This window comes from Epargyreus clarus, unplaced genomic scaffold (genome assembly GCF_041222505.1).
Source record: "Epargyreus clarus isolate Ecla_fem2 unplaced genomic scaffold, WU_Ecla_fem_2.2 ptg000006l, whole genome shotgun sequence".
In the NCBI taxonomy this organism is placed as follows: domain Eukaryota; kingdom Metazoa; phylum Arthropoda; class Insecta; order Lepidoptera; family Hesperiidae; genus Epargyreus; species Epargyreus clarus.
The window spans coordinates 11,049,500-11,069,161 of record NW_027332214.1 but is presented as its reverse complement, the minus strand read 5'-3'; the positions used below and the strand labels follow the sequence as shown (position 1 = coordinate 11,069,161).

The 19,662-nt window shown below is 34.3% G+C and overlaps 1 protein-coding gene across 3 annotated transcripts in view; it reads right to left on the bottom strand.

The window, feature by feature from the left end:
• LOC140742956 (uncharacterized) overlaps nt 1-19,662 on the bottom strand; it is a 46,424-nt gene extending 26,762 nt beyond the window's left edge. Inside the window, exons 1-2 of one of the 3 annotated variants that reach the window (XM_073074065.1) lie at nt 19,258-19,662; nt 1,218-1,238 (exon numbers count right to left, since the gene is read on the bottom strand). In XM_073074065.1, the coding sequence (XP_072930166.1) occupies nt 1,218-1,238; nt 19,258-19,296 (60 nt within the window). In that variant the 5' untranslated portion in view covers nt 19,297-19,662. The remainder of the gene's footprint in view (nt 1-1,217; nt 1,239-19,257) is intronic. The other 2 variants (XM_073074063.1, XM_073074064.1) reach the window with 2 other exon arrangements.

Here is a 19,662-nt window from a genome sequence, read left to right as displayed (position 1 = left end):
AAAAGGTGAACATATATTTTGGTCAACATCTATTTTGGTGCTCATCAATTAAGTTTGATTGCCTTTGCGATATACAATTTGTGTAATTGGACGATGACTTTCAACTCCATAGAACTTGACATGAAATAGAAACGTCCGAGTCGCCCATATACATCTTTTATCAACCCCAGACAGATTTTCCTGCCTTCTTCTTCTTCTTCCTGCCTTCTGAAAATCTCGTTGTTTACCTGTTATACTCGTAATTACCGAATGTACTCGTAAACCAGATTACAGCAGCACTAACACAGCAGTTATAACTGAGCCAGAAATAGATGCTGATTGTGTTTCCGACATCAAACCGCAAAGGGTTCTACTTCTAACACCTTTATATAACAATCGATAGAAATAAATAAAATTGCAGTGTCTGTTTGTAATTTCAAAATAACAGCTTTTTTCATCTGTTTGCTCTGGTTAATTTCCGAAATGGCTGAACCGATTTTGTTAGGACTTTCAATGGCAGTTAGTTAATGTTATTATTAGTAACTTAGGTTTTTATTTTAGAAAAATAGGGAAAAATAGGGATAACGCGTAAGACGCATGTTAAAAACTAATGAATCAGCAGAGCACACCTCGTACTGTAATAATAGTTAAATTCGTGAAAGTTATGAAATAACCGCAAAATGTATATCAAAAGCCACTTCTATTTCCCGTCTACTCTGCGTCCCTCATCAGCAAACCCTCGCCCATTGAATGGGCGCAATTGAATAAAGGCTGTATCGCTGCACTGCTCTCGTCTGGCGGGATTCCAACTCGGACCCACTGCAGAGCTCGCTTATGCAATGCAAGTTAAATATTTACCCGTCAAGATCAAACCTCTTATTGTCTCTCCCAGAGTTACTCGTATATTATGTAACTGAAGTATTAGGGATTGAGCTGTTTAATAAAATAACTGCATTTTTTCTGCATAAATCAAGTGTCATGCAGTTTAACTGATGTTAAATCATCCGTATAAAAGAGGAGTTCCAGTTCTTATAGGTGACTGTAACCGATGCTTCAATATTCTGATGACTAAGTTTAGTAGATTAGGATTCCTCATGCATCAGACTGATTTGTTATTTACTTGAAAATACGATATGAAGTTTGTGATAAAAAATTATCTTTGTAAAAATATGAAACCTATAGCTCTATAGACTCATTAATTTCTCTAATCAATACCGAGCAAGTAATAAAATACTTACCATACGCTTTGTTCTTTCTTTCTGTGGAAAGAGAAAAGGGTGGTTAGGAATTGTTGAGTCGGGAACGGGAAAGGTTTAATTACTGGAAAAAAGGGTTTCCACTACACGTCTTTGTTTTCAACATCCATATTGTTTTATAGCTATTTCACATTCATAATTAAACCGCTAAAGCTTTTACATGTTTCTTTTCAAACTTGCGATTTAAAAATGTTTTAGCGTTTTTTTTTTATACATTGTTTTTGGTTGACGTAACTATTTTAACGAAAGATTTGTTCATATGTAAGACATACTCACATAACTCCGTATAATTTCTTCTTATAGTCGGTATCAAAAATATTTCAGATCTACTCGTATAAGCTGTGTGGAAGAAAAGGACGTCAGGAAAATTGCATCATATTGAGAATTGATATAAAACCAGTAGATTAAACCCATAGCAAAGATTCGCGCTGTCTGGGGCGTAGCTGAATTTGCAACCTTCCTAGGAATAAGTCGGCAAAAAACTGTATCTAAAAGTTGGTATCAAAAATTCTTTCTATACAGAAATTAAGCGTTATGAAATACACGTTATACGAAAAAGGTAATGTTTCTGCCGCCCGCGTGGCACGTCTTGTGGGGCGGCAAAATCTTCACATTTATTGCACATGTACATTGTACATACTAGAATACTATAACAGTAATTCGGTGGGGATAATTATTTTATTCGTATCTTATTCCTAAAGTGTACTTTAAATACTTGATTTTACTTACAAGATTTTTTTATGCATATGTTAGACGAGCTGCTTACCTTTACATACATGCTGAAACTCGATATGTAACGAAGGATTGAATCACTTCAGCGTGCTATCTTTATCGGATTATCGGTATGTTACACGAATATACGATTTGGAAGCATCCTTTCATAACGTTTTATGTTTAAGGAAATTGAATGTTGTTTTATCGTTGATTATTGAGGTTCGATTGTTGTCACCGCTGTCATCTCTATTTCTGCCTTTAAGCAGGTAAAGGGCTACTGTGTTCTGCTGCTGTAATGCTGAAGTAAGGTAACGAGAGAAAAAAATGTTATTTACATACATTAGGCGTTCTGACTTAGTCCTTAGGGGCAACGCTTCACGTAGAATTACAATTCTTGGGGGTCGATTACAAATGTAAACTAGTGCCAGTAACTACGTGGACTGTATGTTTCTTTAAAGTACTGAAGAAATTCTAAAATATAAAAAGTTTTTTCCTTTGAGTAACGAGGATGACAATAGACACAAAAATTCTAATAAAGGAAAATTATGTCTGTAGGTAGGTGTGTATTTTGGGCGTGACGTATAAATAATGGTCTCGCTTTGTTCCCAGAACGATTACCTAATTACCTAATGGAGTTCCACTGTTTTACGAGTGGATACACCTTTTTGTATGTAGGACATTGTTAATAATACCTGTTTATTTTGAAAGTAGTAAGTAGTTATGTGTGCCTTACTTCACTTTTCAAAACTGCAGCGCTACACTGCTTTTATGAGACAAAATTAGGTGTAGAGCCGGCTCTGGAGTCGAAACGTTCTACCACCTGTAAAATATGCAGGTGAACATAGTACAATCCTCTGTGATTCGACTCTGGTTTTTTCCGATTTTTTCTGTTGGTATACTATATTAATTATATTATGTTTCTCCTCTAACTTCACACACACATCCCACTTTCCTCACTATCTTCCTTACCTTTTCCATGCATAGGTTGTCTGGAAGAGATCCTTGCTTAGCGATAAGGCCGCCTATTGCATACGATTAACCTACATAATTGTGTATTATTTTTATGATCTACTGAAATGTGCAATAGAGAATCTATCAGTCTATCTATCTGGAAGCACCACTGCCACACCTTTTTCTGCCTAATAACAGCAATGCTGTGTTCCGTTTTCAAGAGCGTGGTAAGGGAGATATACTCGTACTTTCCGAAATATTTCAACTTAGTCAACGTTAGTAAAAAGGTAGGAATCTAATATTATCTGGGATTGATTTTAGATTTCCATGGGCGGCTCTAGCAACTAACCAAAAGGTTGACTGCCTGCTCTTGTTCTGCTTTAATATTATAAAAATGCAGGTGATATAACATTTCAATCTCAAGATAATACTTATCTATCTTTTATAGGTATCATATCATTTTAGTACCACTAAACATATAAAGCATGTATAAAATGACATACTATTACAACATTTATAACAATACATCTTATTGTTTCTGACGCATACGTAGAAGTTAACATTTACCTACATAAACGCTGCTCTAATGATGTTAAATATAATCAATATCATTGTTAATTAGCATGGTTTTCCTTGTAAATAATATAAATATAGAATGTTTGTTATATAAACAGGCATAATATTATGAAGTAAATTATAACATAATAGTTAGCTCTTGACACTGACTGTATTTGATTGTGAGTTTGTCCCGCGACTTCATACATTCTTCCCCTTGTTCATTCTTTTGTAAACTCCTTTGTTCGTTCTTTTGTATGTTCGAACGTTTATTTGTTCATTTGCTTATAAAAGGTGTTTTAAAAATAGTATCTACCATTCGTCCGTTTTATAAAGTCCCAATTGCTAACTAAGTATGTTAAAAAAATAGATTGGAAATATAAATCTCTGTATCAAAAGTCTTGACAGACAATTTATATTTAGAGCACGAAAACCTTACCTCTGTTCCAAAAAATGTTTTACTACGGTTTTGAAAAAAGTATGCGCATGTACCTATATAAAATACATGCCCTTCATTAGTGGTCCAGTCTAGCCGTAACAGAGGGGTAAGGGTTGATGAAAGCCTTTGCTTTGCGAACCCTGGCTGGCTTCGTTTTTTTAATTTAACAAATGAATGCATAACGCGAGCGTCTATATGTAAACATCCCCTTTAACGGCAGTCAAAGTTAAGACCAAAAAATAAAGATAAACGTGACAGCATCCTAAACAGATGATTCAAGTATATCAATTAGCATATTGTAGTAGAATCTACAGGCCTACATGGTGGTAGAAACCTCCGTGGTTCAACTCCGGCGGCACTCATGCCTCTTTCTGTCAAACAACAGTAGTGTTAAGCGTTGCTGTTTTTTCGTTTTAACGGTGTGTAAGTAAGTGTAAGTGCGACATATTTATACAACGCGTTCCAACTTAACCCTAAGAAGATGATTACAGATTTCTATGGGCGGTTGCAGTCACTTACCATCATGAGGACTGTGTGCTCGTTTGCTACATCAAGTATAGGTCTAGTAAAGAATGGAATACTTCAATGGCTACTAGTAAACCCTCGAATTCGCTCAAATGAATTCTCTTCCTTTGGCTTTGGAATGCTCTTCCTGAGGAACTTAGAAAGATGTGCTCCAAATACACTTTTCAAAAGAATGTCTTGTATTGTAATTTAGTTCATCATTAGATATGGTGTCTACACCATTTTTCTTCATTTTCATGTAGTAATTTATTTTAAATGTATTTACTTCGTATATATTTATATCTCATTTCTTTTTTTCTCTCATTCTTTCTTTTTATGTTCTCCTTTTTCTCTTATCTTATCATTTTATTTTATTTCCTATTTATTATTATTATTTTTAGTATAGTACCGCCTTTAATTTTTCTGCACATCCCTAAGGTTGACTGGGAGAAAATGCTATTTAGCATTAAGTCCGCCTTTTGCACCACACTGTTTTTATCATGGTCAATAAAGAGTAAATAAAAATAAATAAAATGACTCATTTTGATGAGTTCAATTGATAGAACCATAATTCAATTGATAGGGGATATACTATTATTTGTAACTAATTAACGGGATTACCTACATCCCATTAATTTGAGTCATTCCATAATAAAACTCACTACGTAATACTAAAACGCACTCAGTATTAACGTCTACTCACTCGTATCGACTCAAGTGGTCCCTAAGTACTTCGATTAATAAGTTTATTTTCATAGCAATTGAGTTCCAACAATCAAAACAGATCAAAGAAGCAATCAATGTGGGCGTAGCAGTTACCAAATTATTATGAGCTATTTCCACTTAATGTTTCGTAACTACTAATAGATGGCGCTGTTTGTTTTAAAATAGAACTTAAGTAGATGGCGCCACTGGGACGGTTACATCATCATTAATTTGCGCGGGAATTTAAATTTAATTTCTAATTATCATGAGGTAAAGCGTGGAGAATTTGTACACTGGGGTGTATTTCTTTACGCTTATTTGTTTCTTCATTTAAGCGTTGTTTACGTAAATGGTAATTAAGGTGATAGAACCCTTTGTGGTTCGACTCCGGCGGCATCACCGCCACACCTATTTCTGCCTAATAACAGCAGTGTTAAGCGCTGTTCGTTTTAAAGGGTGCGGTAAGGGAGACATACTTTTCCGAAGCGTTCCAGCTTAGTCCTCAGTTGTAGCGGCGCATCTGTGTCCGACCTCAGGTAGGAATATCTAATCCTATCTGGGGTTGATTACAGATGTCCGTGGGCGGCAGAAGCCACTTACCATCAGGTGGGCTGCATGCGCGTCTGCTACTAAAAAATAAATAAAAAAAGTGACAAATCGTACCATGTTACTAGTTTCTACCTTGACCTTACCTTACCTTCTAGTTTGTCTCTAAGACAGCTCATTTCCGTAACAAGACTATATTTTTATAATGTGTGAAAAAAAATATCAAATGAGTGGAGACATTCTGGTGGTTAAGACCAATCTAACTACACCTCAAATTTTAAAATCCGAAAAGCCGGCCTACATGACTTGCTCATGCCAAAAAAACACAAAAGTACAACCCTTTTGCCTCAGACAAAAAAAAAATATTGCACTGTTTAAAAATCCAAATTTCACAACAATAAAACTTGCCTCTCACAATAAACCGGCATGAACTCTTACTACACGTTGCACAGTTAAATGCAGTAAGTAATTTATTGACTCAAGTGGCCATCACACCACATTCCTCAATTAGTCAGTATCGCTGTTACTATTCGTTTAAACACTGCGTTAAGAACCCCTCTCGGAATACCACATTAGCTATACACTCAGACTAAAAATATAGACTCGGCCCCTTTAACAAATTATTTAAAAAGCTTTGCAAAATTGTCAAAATTTTGGTATGCTACGAATTATGTTCACATTTATAAACAGCTCGAACAAAATGTTTAAACATATCAAAATAAATGCAACTTGTACGTTTAATATACGCAATTTATCCAAACATTATTATAATGCAAATCATATTAATTGCGATGTGTACAAAGCCGAAATACGTTGTACCTACATTTATATGAAACGTTTCAGAATAAAACTTTCCTTATCTAACACAAAATGTCCTAAATAATTTTATATCGTAACTTTCAAAGTGCCTCAGGTGCCAGGTGCTTTTAACGCTGCAACCATAGATTAGTAAAGATTACTCACTCCTAACAAGAAAATGTGCCCAGTTTTGAGAATTGAAATAGTTGCGTAAAAAAGTTTTGCCACGTCTCCGTGCTAAAATGTCCCTAAAATATTTGAAATTATTATTATAAATTATTTATTTATTATGTAAATTACGCAGTATTAGTTATTTATTCGTAAATTTTCTCTAAAAATGTTTTTATTTGTCAAGAATTCAAAAAAATAACTTACTATAATAAGCCATTTGCGGCTTCATTCAATTTCAAGGCGCCGAAGTATCTTTACTAATCTATGGCTGCAACGTAATGTTCCGTAAGGCTCTACCTTTATATTTTTTAGTCTGAGCATGTCTATAGGTCGTTTACACATACTGTAGTACTTAACGCGGATAGCACTGTATGCGAAGATAAAACTGGTTTATAGATCACACAAATCGGCAATAGACATTTCTTGAGTCAACTCATCGTCTCATATTATGAAAGAAGCAGATCCAACATTTTCTCCATTACAATACTGTAGTTAAATAGTTATTATTTTATGACAGTTACTTCAACAGTAGGCGCGGCTACCCCTAAGTTGAAAACTCTTATGTAAGAATTCTTTCACACTGCTGATATAAGACAGGAAGTTAGGACGATAGTGCCTTCGTGGTCAGACCATCGTCCGTTCTACCACCTTGAAATCCTTTGGATTATGTGAAGTTCCTAGCAAGAAACTGATAAAGGGAAGACTAAAATAAATAGTCACAAGTCTTATGACTGATTTGTCACTAATGACTTACGTTTTTGTTCACTACTTCCATGACAAATTTATTTACCTATCTATTACTGCCATAATAAAGTACACAAGACTTGTAATGTACTTGGTCTCTCTTTACACAGAATATCACAGTGTTCGAGATGACGTAACACTCTTATATAATAATCAAAATATTTACATTCAATCGTAACGTCATAAAATCATTGAGTAAGTGACAAAGTTATTTTTATAATGTTTTAAAATCTAAGCCACCAGTTTACTTTGATCATGAACTTTAAAAAAAAGTATTTTGACCGCGAATATTATATTCAAACGTGGTAGAACCCTTTGTGGTTCGACTCCGGCGGCACCACCGCCACACCTATTTCTGCCTAATAACATTAGTGTTAAGCGCTGCTGTGTTCCGTTTTGAAGGGTGTGGTAAGGGAGACATACTTTTCCGAGGCATTCCAGCTTAGTCCTCAGGGGTAGCAGCGCATCTGTGGCCGACCTCAGGTAGGTATATCTAATTCTATCTGGGGTTGATTACAGATGTCCATGGGCGGCAGTAGCCACTTACCATCAGGTGGACTGCATGCTCGTCTGCTACTCCTATATTATAAAAAAAAAAAGAAAAAAGAACTACGCATTTTCGAAGTTATATTACAAGTATATTCTATTTTGGGTTTTAACATAACAATGTCTTATTTACTTTGTTTCTGTGTTCTTTGGGTTCATAGAAAAAGAAAAAAGACGTAAAGCGGGTTCATCTTAGAACAGGATTTCTTCCTAAAATGTTCAATCATATTGTAAGAAATAGGTGTACTTATATAGTAGGTAGGTAGGTAGGTGTTCGTATTATATCTGTATCCTTGACGAAATATGTACCAAGTAAATAATAAGTTGTAGTTTAGTCTTTTTATACCAATGACTAGAATTTGTAAATTTTTAATTAGCAGAAATTTTTTTTCGATCTTTTGTAGATGACACATTTGGTAGGGAAGATAGATTTATTCATCATATTATCATTATCATATCATAGGTTAATTGGATTAATTTATGATGACAGTCTTACCACAGCCTTCCATACAAAACATAAACATGAACGATAATATATACCTTAAATAGCGTAAAATTCCGCTTCATTATCTCTCAGAGTATATGCAAGTGCCATTATGAGTGCCACTCGGTCGTCAGCTTGCTAATCGTCTATCAGAGACTGCAATGCATTTGAATACATCATGGCACTCACGACTTACATTACAACGTACTCCGAGGATCATATGACTCATGACATATTCGCAAAGTAAATAGATACATGCACTGTACATCATACATGATACAAAATTACTTTTTATTGAGTACAACGCCATCTATTATTTATTTATTTTTATAATTCTTAGATACATCTAACATTACAGGTTTATAGCCTAATTCGTTAGTGTAGTTACATAATAATAATAATAACACAACAATTGTACATAATAATAATAATTAATTAATTCAATATAATATTGGATTAAAGCAACAAAAGTAGTAACGGTATTTGTTTCAAATTGAGTGAAGTAAAAATATTGACATTAATTGCGCACGTGATTTTCCAAAAGCAGTTTACAGGAACTCACTAAATTATTAATTTAAAAATTAAAGAGTAAGTATAAATAGAATTGAAGTGCCTTCAGTGCTAAAATAATTTAATCAAACTGGATCACTTAAAGAAGAGATAAATATAAATTCTGGCGAAATAGAAGGCTCATATTACTTTGACGGCCAAATAAGGACGAAGCCAGTTACTATAATACTTATTGCTATAATATTTGTAAACTGTGTTGCTTGACGGCCCAAGTCATTACTTTCATTTATGTAAATGAATAAGAGAAATAAGTTTGTAAACAGAGAGCTTAGCTTAGTGACAAGCATTAACTTTCGAATGTATAGAGGTCGGGAGTTCAAATTTATTTACAATCCCGGAATACAATAGATAGGCTTTTCGAATTTTACTGAATTTCCTTACACATGACTTGTATGTTTTAAAATAACAAAATTACCTTCAACCTAATATAAAAACAACTGGAAGTAACATTGAAGGGATTTGTTGTTTGATACATGGTGTCAGATTTAACTACTCATATCATTTTTGTTTTAATCGACAAATAGTAAACTCATGTTTATAACCAAAAGTTAAATGTTAAAATTGAATATTGATTTTCTTTCTGAGTTATTTCATCGGATCGCAATGTCCAATTTTAGAAGAATGGAATAGTATGGAGATAGGAACTCTCCTAGACAGAGCCCTGATTTGAAAACAAACTTAGTCGTATTTAGGTTACACTCCAATTTGATTAGATAAATCCATTAGTTTTATCAACATAAAAGTAAATGGTCTTATAATAAGACATTACATTAAACGGCCTGCCATCATATTTTTAAGGTACTTAACCTTAACAGAATAAAATCCGCAATAAAGCTTAGCGATATAATCTGTGTATATTGTCAAAATTGTCCGCCAAACTTGAAAATGTGGGCGAAGTTGCAATTCTAAATCGGGTATCACCAACCCGATCTACGCCCACTATCGGGGACATTATGAGGTCCATGCCCATATTGAGGGTCCCTAGGACCTTGTATTTGATATCTTAGAGTCAAAAAATTGGTCATTAAGCGCTCGCATTATTTACGAGCATGAATTGTGAGACGTGGCATGACAAATGAATTGGAAGACATACATTTTCCACCGACATTTATGGAACATCAACTAAGTTTTATAGTCCGTTTATGATGTATGATGTAGCATAGCAGAATACGTAACATATTTAATAGCTTTAAGATGTAATCTATAAAGTTAAGCTGATTATTTATTTGTGTTACATCTGTCCCATATGTCCCATAAGGGCGACTAAAACTGACGCCAGTTTAAGCGAATGCCTTAAGATAATCTCCAATGCTTTTGACTTGAAACTAAGGATATAATGTAAGAAACGAATAAAGAATTACATTGTGCTATCATCTAGGTACTTAATAAAACTCTAATACTGACTAAGTGGCAGACAAAAATTCCATTTAACCCGTATATAAGCATGACATTTTGTAAAAAAATCCTTTATGTAATATAGAAAGGACTTGCCTTCTACGTAGAGGTTCATACTGTTCTTTTTTAAAAATGCTAAAGTTTAAAATATTTCAAAGTAGGCACTAAAAGCTTTGCGTTGGCGCAGTGCTTTCATCCACTTATCGCGCAAACTTGTTGCAAATAATTTGCCTTTCACGACGGTTGGTTAACGTGGAATTATATTTTTGAAAGCTCGCTGCAACTTACCGAAAATATGATTTAAAACTTCAAGCTTTTAAAGAACACGAAAGTGGATAATATAATATCCACTTTCGTGTTCTTTGAAAGTATTTTACCGAATTTGTCATACAATATTTTAACACACAATTCAAGGCATCTTACATAAATGGAGACTGCGGATCTAAACAACTTGTTTATTAAAAATTAGATAGTTTTTAATAACTTTTAATAAAGTCCTAATCTCAAATATGCTTAATAAAGATGAAGCAAAGGTGGCTTTTGTATTTGATTTATTTTCAATTAAACTAAATCTAAGAGTATTACCATCCTAAACAACCAAAAGACAATATAATTATCACAGACCTTAACTTATATAACATGTTCAAAACATTTAAAACAGCAATATGAACCTTAATACTAATCTAACGAAGAATATCAATTTAAATGTTAACATAAATCACACCACCCATTTTAATATCAACCACAGTACCAATATTGATGCATTCAAAACTTTCAAAAGCATGTAAAACAGCGAAAACTATGCAGACGAGCAACGCGCTACTTCAACACACGACTCGTGTTTGTTAAATTGATTTTATTGCACTAAAGTACAAACCTAGTAGCCTATTTAAAATAATTATCGGCCGGCGCCTCGCGTGTCGCTGTCCAATCGAAGATACGTCATTGCTTTGTAGGTTTTATGGTATTGCCCTGATCGATAGTAAATACCGCAGTGTATTTTTATTGAGGAATGAAAAACTGTACGCGTAACATGATTGTGATCAATTATTAATATGCGATCAATCCGTCATTGATTGTGATGTGATCAGTGATCCAATGATCGATCATGTGGGAATTGAAGTGCATATGTATGAGTGATTTTTTTATGTTATAAAAAATTCTGGACGTTTGGTGGAGAAAAATCTTGCCCGTAGGGATACGGTATTGATATTCTAAGGCCATTCTATTTATTTCGAATAAAAAAATAATAATTTTGGTTTTCATAACGAGAGCCAATCATCATCATTGTTTTGATTTAGAACAAGAGACATCATTTTCATCACTCCTTAACTAAGTCACAGTCATCTCTAAGGATTCTTTTCGAGGGTAGCTTAAACCTCGTTAAATTGTATTTCGCTCTACTTTGAAACTTTGAGCACAAACTTGCACACACACACACATTTGTTGTAGCACACATTTGTTATATTTAACGTAAGGGAAAAAGGAAAGATAAATCGACTGGAGATTTTGTTAGTATGGTAAGGAACCACCAAATAGGTTGATCCAACAACGTTGAAAACCATGGTTAGATTGCATTATAAAGTCTCCAAATTTTTATAAAGTTTCCACAATGTTTGATATCACTCCCAAATTGTTTTATATTCCAAAAAGCTTTAATATAGCCTTCGTCAAATGGAACTTTGAAAACATCAGACAAAGTGCAATTAGTCGGATGACGTAAGACGAGTCTGGCTGGTGTCTGTAATCTCCAGCGTTTATCTGAGCCTACTCGTAACTCAAGTATGTTACATTTGTGTGAAATTTATATATCCTAGGTGTATATAAGTATTGTATATTTTTTTGCATATTTGCAAAAGTTCCTTTACACTAAAAGGAAAAGTATTTATTCCCTTAACATGTACTATTTGCTACACACATAATAGAAAAATAAAGCGCAAGTGTTTGGTCCCTGGGCAATGTGCGTTTTGGACAGTTTGCTATTAATCCTAACGCAGTTTAGTCTTGTACAAATAAATAATACTTTCTACACTCATAGCCTGTCGTGAGTACCATGAACAAACACAAAGACGCATACAAACACCCAGACCCAGAAGAGAAAGTGAATGAGACGACGTAAACAATAACATGACAATAATAATAATACATAGTTGTATATATTTTAATATTCTGTAGCGTTTGTATAGTAACTTCAAGTACCTACTTCAGCTGCTGCTGTTATCAGTACGTTTACTCGGTGAAAGTCCTGATAAAGCTTACAATGAGGTCACGCACTTGTGCAAATTTATTATCTCTGATAAGTGTAGCGATAAAAATAACGCAAAATATTGTAAATACATAAAACTAGCAAAATGTGACACCACCTCATACATTGCATAAAACTAATATCCTTATCGTGTCAGGGTGTTTTGAGTGTATGCCTTCTGTGTCCTACAAACTAGTTTTGTATTCTGTTCTGTTCTGCTATTTTTAGATTAAATTGACAATAATCTTTTCTTTGTTTTTACATGACTACGAATAGTATTTTTTTAAGCATATGTTTATATTTCTCATTATTTGGCACGCTCTAAGCTTGACAGATTTTAACATATGAGGTGTCGTTCGTTTCGTCTAAATTGCTTCAAAGTAACATAAGCTTCATTACTTCTTTTTCAGTAAAATATTTCAAGCAACCGAGATTTTTGTTCTTATAGTAATTCCTAGTTATATTTTAGTATATCATATTATAGTCTAAAACAGTTACTATTGACATAGAGTATGCTCTAAGAATGTCAGAGCATATTTAAACAACCTGTAAACACTCTACATTGTCCTCAGAATTTCTAATTTAAAACGACTTCAAACAAAGGAGGAGGTTCTGAATTCGAAAACATTTTATGCTCAATAATTATCTTTAATTCATCTCTACTGGAGCATTTACAGCTAGAAGAATGACCAAAAGTTGAACAAAGAAACTAGAGTCAATCCATACAAAACTTATACAGTGTCATATTTTCACCACGAAAATATTACGTAAATGTCCACACAATGGATAAAAATAATCCATTCATAACCAACACCTTTTACCATATGTGGGACAATCGAATTTCAAACAAATTAACACGTGGCACGTGACCCGAATGTGTTCTTTGGCTATCGAGCGACTAAACTGGGTCGCTTCGTGGGAAACGATGACACCATGGAGACCTCATCACTTCGACTGGCAATCTTTTTATTATGAAATGGCATTAATGATCCATGAAAATTTGAAATTTCTTTCTTTTATAATATATTTCTTCTTTATTTCTTTTATAATTTTAAAGGTGGTAGAACCCTTTGTGGTTCGACTCCGGCGGCACTACCGCCACACTTCTACCTAATAACAGCAGTGTTAGGCGCTGCTGTGTTCCGTTTTGAAGGGTGTCGTAAGGGAGACAGACTTTTCTGAGGCGTTCCACCTTAGTCCTCAGGGGTAGCGGCGCATTTGTGACCGACCTCAGGTAAGAATATCTAATCCTATCTGGGGTTGATTACAGATGTCCATGGGCGGCAGTAGGCACTTACCATCAGGTGGACTGCATGCTCGTCTGCTACTCCTATATTATAATATACATATAGAACTAGCAGACTATGCAATCCACCTGAATGTAAATGACACCTGTGGCCCCCAGATAAAATTATAATTACGGGAGGTCAAGTTGGAATTCCTCTGAAATACATGTCTCCCTTTCCAACGTATATTTTATTTTGGCATAGAGTTGAAATCCACAATCCTGCTGAAAAAGCAAAATACAAGAACTAAATTAAAATGTCGCGTCTATTTCAGGATTCTAATGATATTTTCCGGTACAGACATTCTTTCAAGAACGTATTAAGTATATTTTTCGGGTACCATACTTTTGTCTGTTAATATTAAGCCATTATTTCTCCTATAAAGACCGTGGTTAAGACGTCAGTCATGGTTTATCCGAGAACTGAGTTAAAACACTTTATGCAATGAACAGAATCACTTTTCAGACCGGAACGGGCGTTTTAATATAGAAATAGGTGAATTTTATTACAATAGAGTTTATTTTCAAATTAAAACTTAAGTCACTACTTTTTAGGGTTCCGTATTTAAAGATTGAAGATGGAAACAAGCATACAGTCCACCTGACGGTAAGTGGACACTCGTCAATGAATATCTATATGAAACTCCATACAGATACTATTATCTGTATCTAGGATCTAAATCCTGAAACTGATGACAAATATGTTGCCACTGTTGAGGATTTAGATGTAAGCTTCATATGCAAGTCATCTGACAACCACATCATCCACCGAAATGTAAGAACTGCTTCACGTAAGAAATAACTGTGATGTTGGTATCTTCCTGGCCGAATCATACTGCTTCCAGCACCGTGAAAACTTTGTTAAACTTAAATTTTAAATGAAGCCGATCATATTTTTGTTATTTTTATCATCTCCCCGTATAACTTGATATGTTATGACCAACTAATGTAGCCATTTCCGTCATGTCAAATATAGTCGTGACGTCATCTCGTAGTTAGGATTCGGATGGTTCCATTGACTGAGTATAATAATAATGTTCGAAACGGCCGAGGTCAAGGTTCGCTCCTCGAAGCGTAAAGGAACAAAACGTAATCTTATCACGTCCCGCTCTTACAGTAACAAAGTCATAGACGAGAGAGAGACGACACTTGAATTGTAAGTTCACTTAATTTCGAATTGCGAACAGTTGGTGAGTTTGAAAAGCGGCCGTTGATTCACGGAGTGGAATATGGTTTATGTGACCATATGTTTTCTTCGGGCGGGATAATCCCGTTTTTCTGTTCTCTGTCTTCCTGTCCCCAGTCAAGGCGAAAATGTCTTGCTAATGTACCAATCTCTTAATTACATTAATTAATTTCAATTTGCTAATAAAACCAATGGACCAGTCAAATCTCATACATCCCTACTTTAAAAAAAATAAAACAAGTAAACGTTACTTTATGGTATAGTCCGCGTAATACTGCTAGCCGCTCTGAATATAGAAATGAATCGCGTCGCCATAGCAAATTGTATGACTACACCTGCTCGCAACAACTTTAGAGCGGACTAGCAGTTTGGCGCGGACTATACCTACTTATGACGTCATCAAGTCAGTAACAAGATTTTTTTCCCTTTTGATGAGTTATTTACTCTTTTAAGGATATTTTACGAAATTCCGGATTTTTCTACATTATTCCTAAAGCGTCCTGCATCGATGAAAAATTCATGCCACGTTTAATATGCTTCCAGTTCCAATACGGATTTTATATGGTGCCGTTGAAAATTGCACTGAATTTCGAAGGCTGTAAGAGATTTCGGTAGAGTGCTAAGGATAGGGTTGCCAACATTTTTCGAATAAGCTATGTATTTAAATATTGTTTACAAAATTTGTGTGATAGATATTTTATAAGAAAACATAAAAAGAAAATATTGTCGGTTACATTAGTTTAATACGTGTATTAATTATATTCACGATACAAAGCCGAAAACAAAAAAAGAACTGAAAATAAAACTGGGTACTATAGGGTCCGTATAATGTAAAGTACTATTACATAACCTACGTAATAGTACAATACTTATATTTACAATGTAAAGTGTATGAAAACTAAATATTAACGAGTAACTTAATTTACTAACAGCTTTATTTACTCTACTACTTTTTTCCCTTATTTTCTTTCAAAAATTTATAGTAACTTAACCTGAATTTTATACTTTATTTTGCAGTGCAGGTGGCAACCCTAGCGTGAAGTACTAAGGATATTTGTTTACATTGCGAGAGGAGCTTGCTGAAGCGGAGACGAGGGAGGGCAAACAAGTACTTTTAGCTTTCTGCCTTTGTGAGGACGGGGAGTTCGTTATGCAAATTACATGCACGAGCGATACTTTAAGGGCGCATAGTTTATAAACATTATATAAATATACAGCTTCCATATGTTTGTGTTAAGCTTAAAATAGTAGATGGATTGACTTTTTCTCTGCAGTTTTAGGAACAAAATAGAACTACGGTATTTTGTGTCGAACGAGGCGACAAAAAGAGGGCTTTTAGAGTTGCGCGAGCAGAACGGTCTAGTCAGCGACGCTGCAAAGGACGACGGTATGTGTGGTTGGAAGCCTCAATTCCAAAGGTGTGGTGAGCAAATGCCCAGGGAAGTGCCTGGCATCCCTGAGGACTCCGATCCTGAAATCCCGGATCAGATAGGATTCTTTACGTAGCGCTCAAAACTGCCACCTGGGCGTCTATTGGTAAACTTTACATATAACCCGGTGGTCCCTCCTGAGGCACCTCGTACGTAATGAATTATTTTTTTCCCTCGCGAACAAAAATATATATGATAAAACTATTGAATTTCTCTATTCTTATGTATCAAATTTTATGACCCTAAAATTCCCCGCGTAGTGGTAGTGAATGAGAGATATCCTAGTCCATGTTTAATAATTCTTACTCAATTAGAAAGAATTCCATAAAATATTACTTTACTATTTATTACTATTTGAATATTAACAATCGACTCTTCATACTTCTTAAGATATTTTAACACATGTAGGTAAATACATATAGGTATCTTACGAAAGTAATCTTTTGCAATCTAATTCGCAAAACATTTTATCAATGAAGTCACTGATAGAAATCTCAGATATGAATATCTCAGTAGATAATGTAATAGTTGGTTATTGCCAATATAGAAAATTGGAAATACAGGGTTAAATTCAGTTAGAAATGTGCATAATAATAATAGACTGGGTTATAATAATTCGATTGCATAAGGCCAAGAATACAGGATTGCAATTACTGTATGTGCGATTCATTTTCACATTCACATACCTTGGAGATTTTTTAAAGAACTCTCAGATGTGTAGATTTCTTTAGGATGTTTTTCTTCGCTGTTAAAGCTAAGATAATTACCTCGATAATTAAGTCGTAACGCACATTTGAAAATCAGAGATCCTTGGGGTGTCAAGCTCGAACCCCTCGATCGAGGGGCCGAGTTACAACCTAACTAATTAGACTATCTTTCTTTTTATAATATAGGAGTAGCAAACGAGCATGCAGTCCACCTGGTGATAAGTGGGTACTGACACCAATAGACATCTGTAATCATCCCCAGATAGGATTCGAACTTTTTACCTGAGGTTGGTCACAGACGCGCCGCTGCTCCTGAGGACTAAGCTGGAACGCCTCGGAAAAGTATGTCTCCCTTACCACACCCTTCAAAGCAGAACACAGCAGCGCTTGACACTACTACTAATAGGCAGAAATAGGAGTGGCGGTGGTGCCGCCGGAGTTGAACCATAAAGGGATATAACCTTAAATTATCCCATTTTCGAAATATATACATTTACAAAATGAATAGCACTGCAAAAGCATTTTAGTTTCTGTAAATCACCTCTACAACAATAAAGAGCCATTAGGCGAACTAATGGCAGGCGAGACTAGACGTCAGTCTTCTATTAACAAAGGTGCGGCGACGCGATCCGCGACCGCATTACGTTTGGGTGTGAAATTGTACTCAATTACTGTAAAAGCGACGTTGATATCCATAAAATGTTCCTTATTTTGTAAAGTACGGAAGATTTTGTCAACAGTTTAGTGACCGATATTATTAAGTAATAATATAATAGTGTTATTAAACCTTTCAATGTTAACTTCTTATGTAATGTGCATTACATATATAGGCAGTGAAACTACAAATAGTTCCACTATTTTAATATTTTTTATTGATATCTATATAATTTATTCAACTTAAAGTTTAAACAACGTATATTCATATTTTCTATTTCTAATAATTATCACATTAATATATATGTTTTTAATAATAAAAAATAATTCATACATGAATAAAACATAAATGCTATAAATGAATGAACCAAATGATCATAAATCTTGCATCTTGTACCCCATAGCGATTGAAGTGTTAAGTCGTAAATTATAACTGTACTGTGGTCGGTGATATTGTGCGGCGTCTTAATCTTTTTTAGTCTTAGTACGCTTAGTGCATTTTACTTGCAATGAATAATTACTTGATTCAAATGTATTGATGACTTGTTTTGAATTCAACACCTTACAGAAACTGTGACGTTTTTGAATGAGGAAAATAGTCGTCATATACCTAATTGTAAGCGCTACATTTGTATTCAAGGTAGACAAGTATAGTAGGGAAAATAAATATGTAATAATTATGTGTATTTATATCTGCTATGTAATATGGAATTAATGCATTTATTTAGGTACTATAAATAACTAAAGTATCCGCGAAAGCATTTAATAAAACGTAGAGTCGATAGATATTATAATTGTAGTTTTGCGGACGATGCGGACGGACTGAATTTTTAAAAACCATAGGATATTTATGTTTTCTAGCTTTTAAAATTTAGTTATGTAAATAAATAATTTTCCTATTTGTAAGAATCATTATTATTATTCTTCATTACGAAAAAGTAGAGTCATCTTCATAAGTTGTAATTTCTTGTATTTTAATTAATAATACAGTTTTTATTAATAAGGTACATAATAGTAAATCTAATGTGCTTAAGAAAGTAGTTTATCAAATTACAGTAGGAAAATATTTATGTCCCAAAATGGTGTATTTTTTTAGAAATTAAAATTAGCTTTTTAATATATCTGTATTTACTTGGGAATTCACATCCGTTCATAAGAAAAGTATATAATTGATAGTATTTTTTCTATAAAACAATAAAAAAGAGAAATAGTATGAGAGAATCCTTAATAACATTATGACATTAGCTAAGTTTGTAGAATCCTTTATATATGGAACTTCCTTATCGCATTAAGTTCGCTGTTTGTCACAGACGTCGTTAGACTTTATAATTCATTCTGAACGATATGAGTCAGAGATTGTACATTGAATATACGATCTTCACAGCATCCTTACCTGCATCTGCAGAAGCCGGGAGCCACCAGTCTTCTCCATCTTGTATCACAGCCAAACAACACACTAACAGGAAGACTTATTTAATAAATGCAACAAATTTCGAACGTTCGAATTTATTTAATCTACAAAAACGGCAATAACCGATATAATATTACGCGCGATTTATCCAAAACACATAAGTCACTAACTTTGACACAGACGCGTAATGTGTCATTAATAGTTCTCTAACTCATAACTTGTCAGTTTGCGCGACAACAAGGAGATTATAATCAAAACAGGGTCGAAAACACGAAAGTTGCAATATATCGGCGACGCGCGCTTTGTGAATGAAGTTGTAGCGATTAAACAAGTCTGCTGTCGCCACGCGACTCAGCTGTTGTGGCTGTGTTCGCAAGCCGCCGCGAG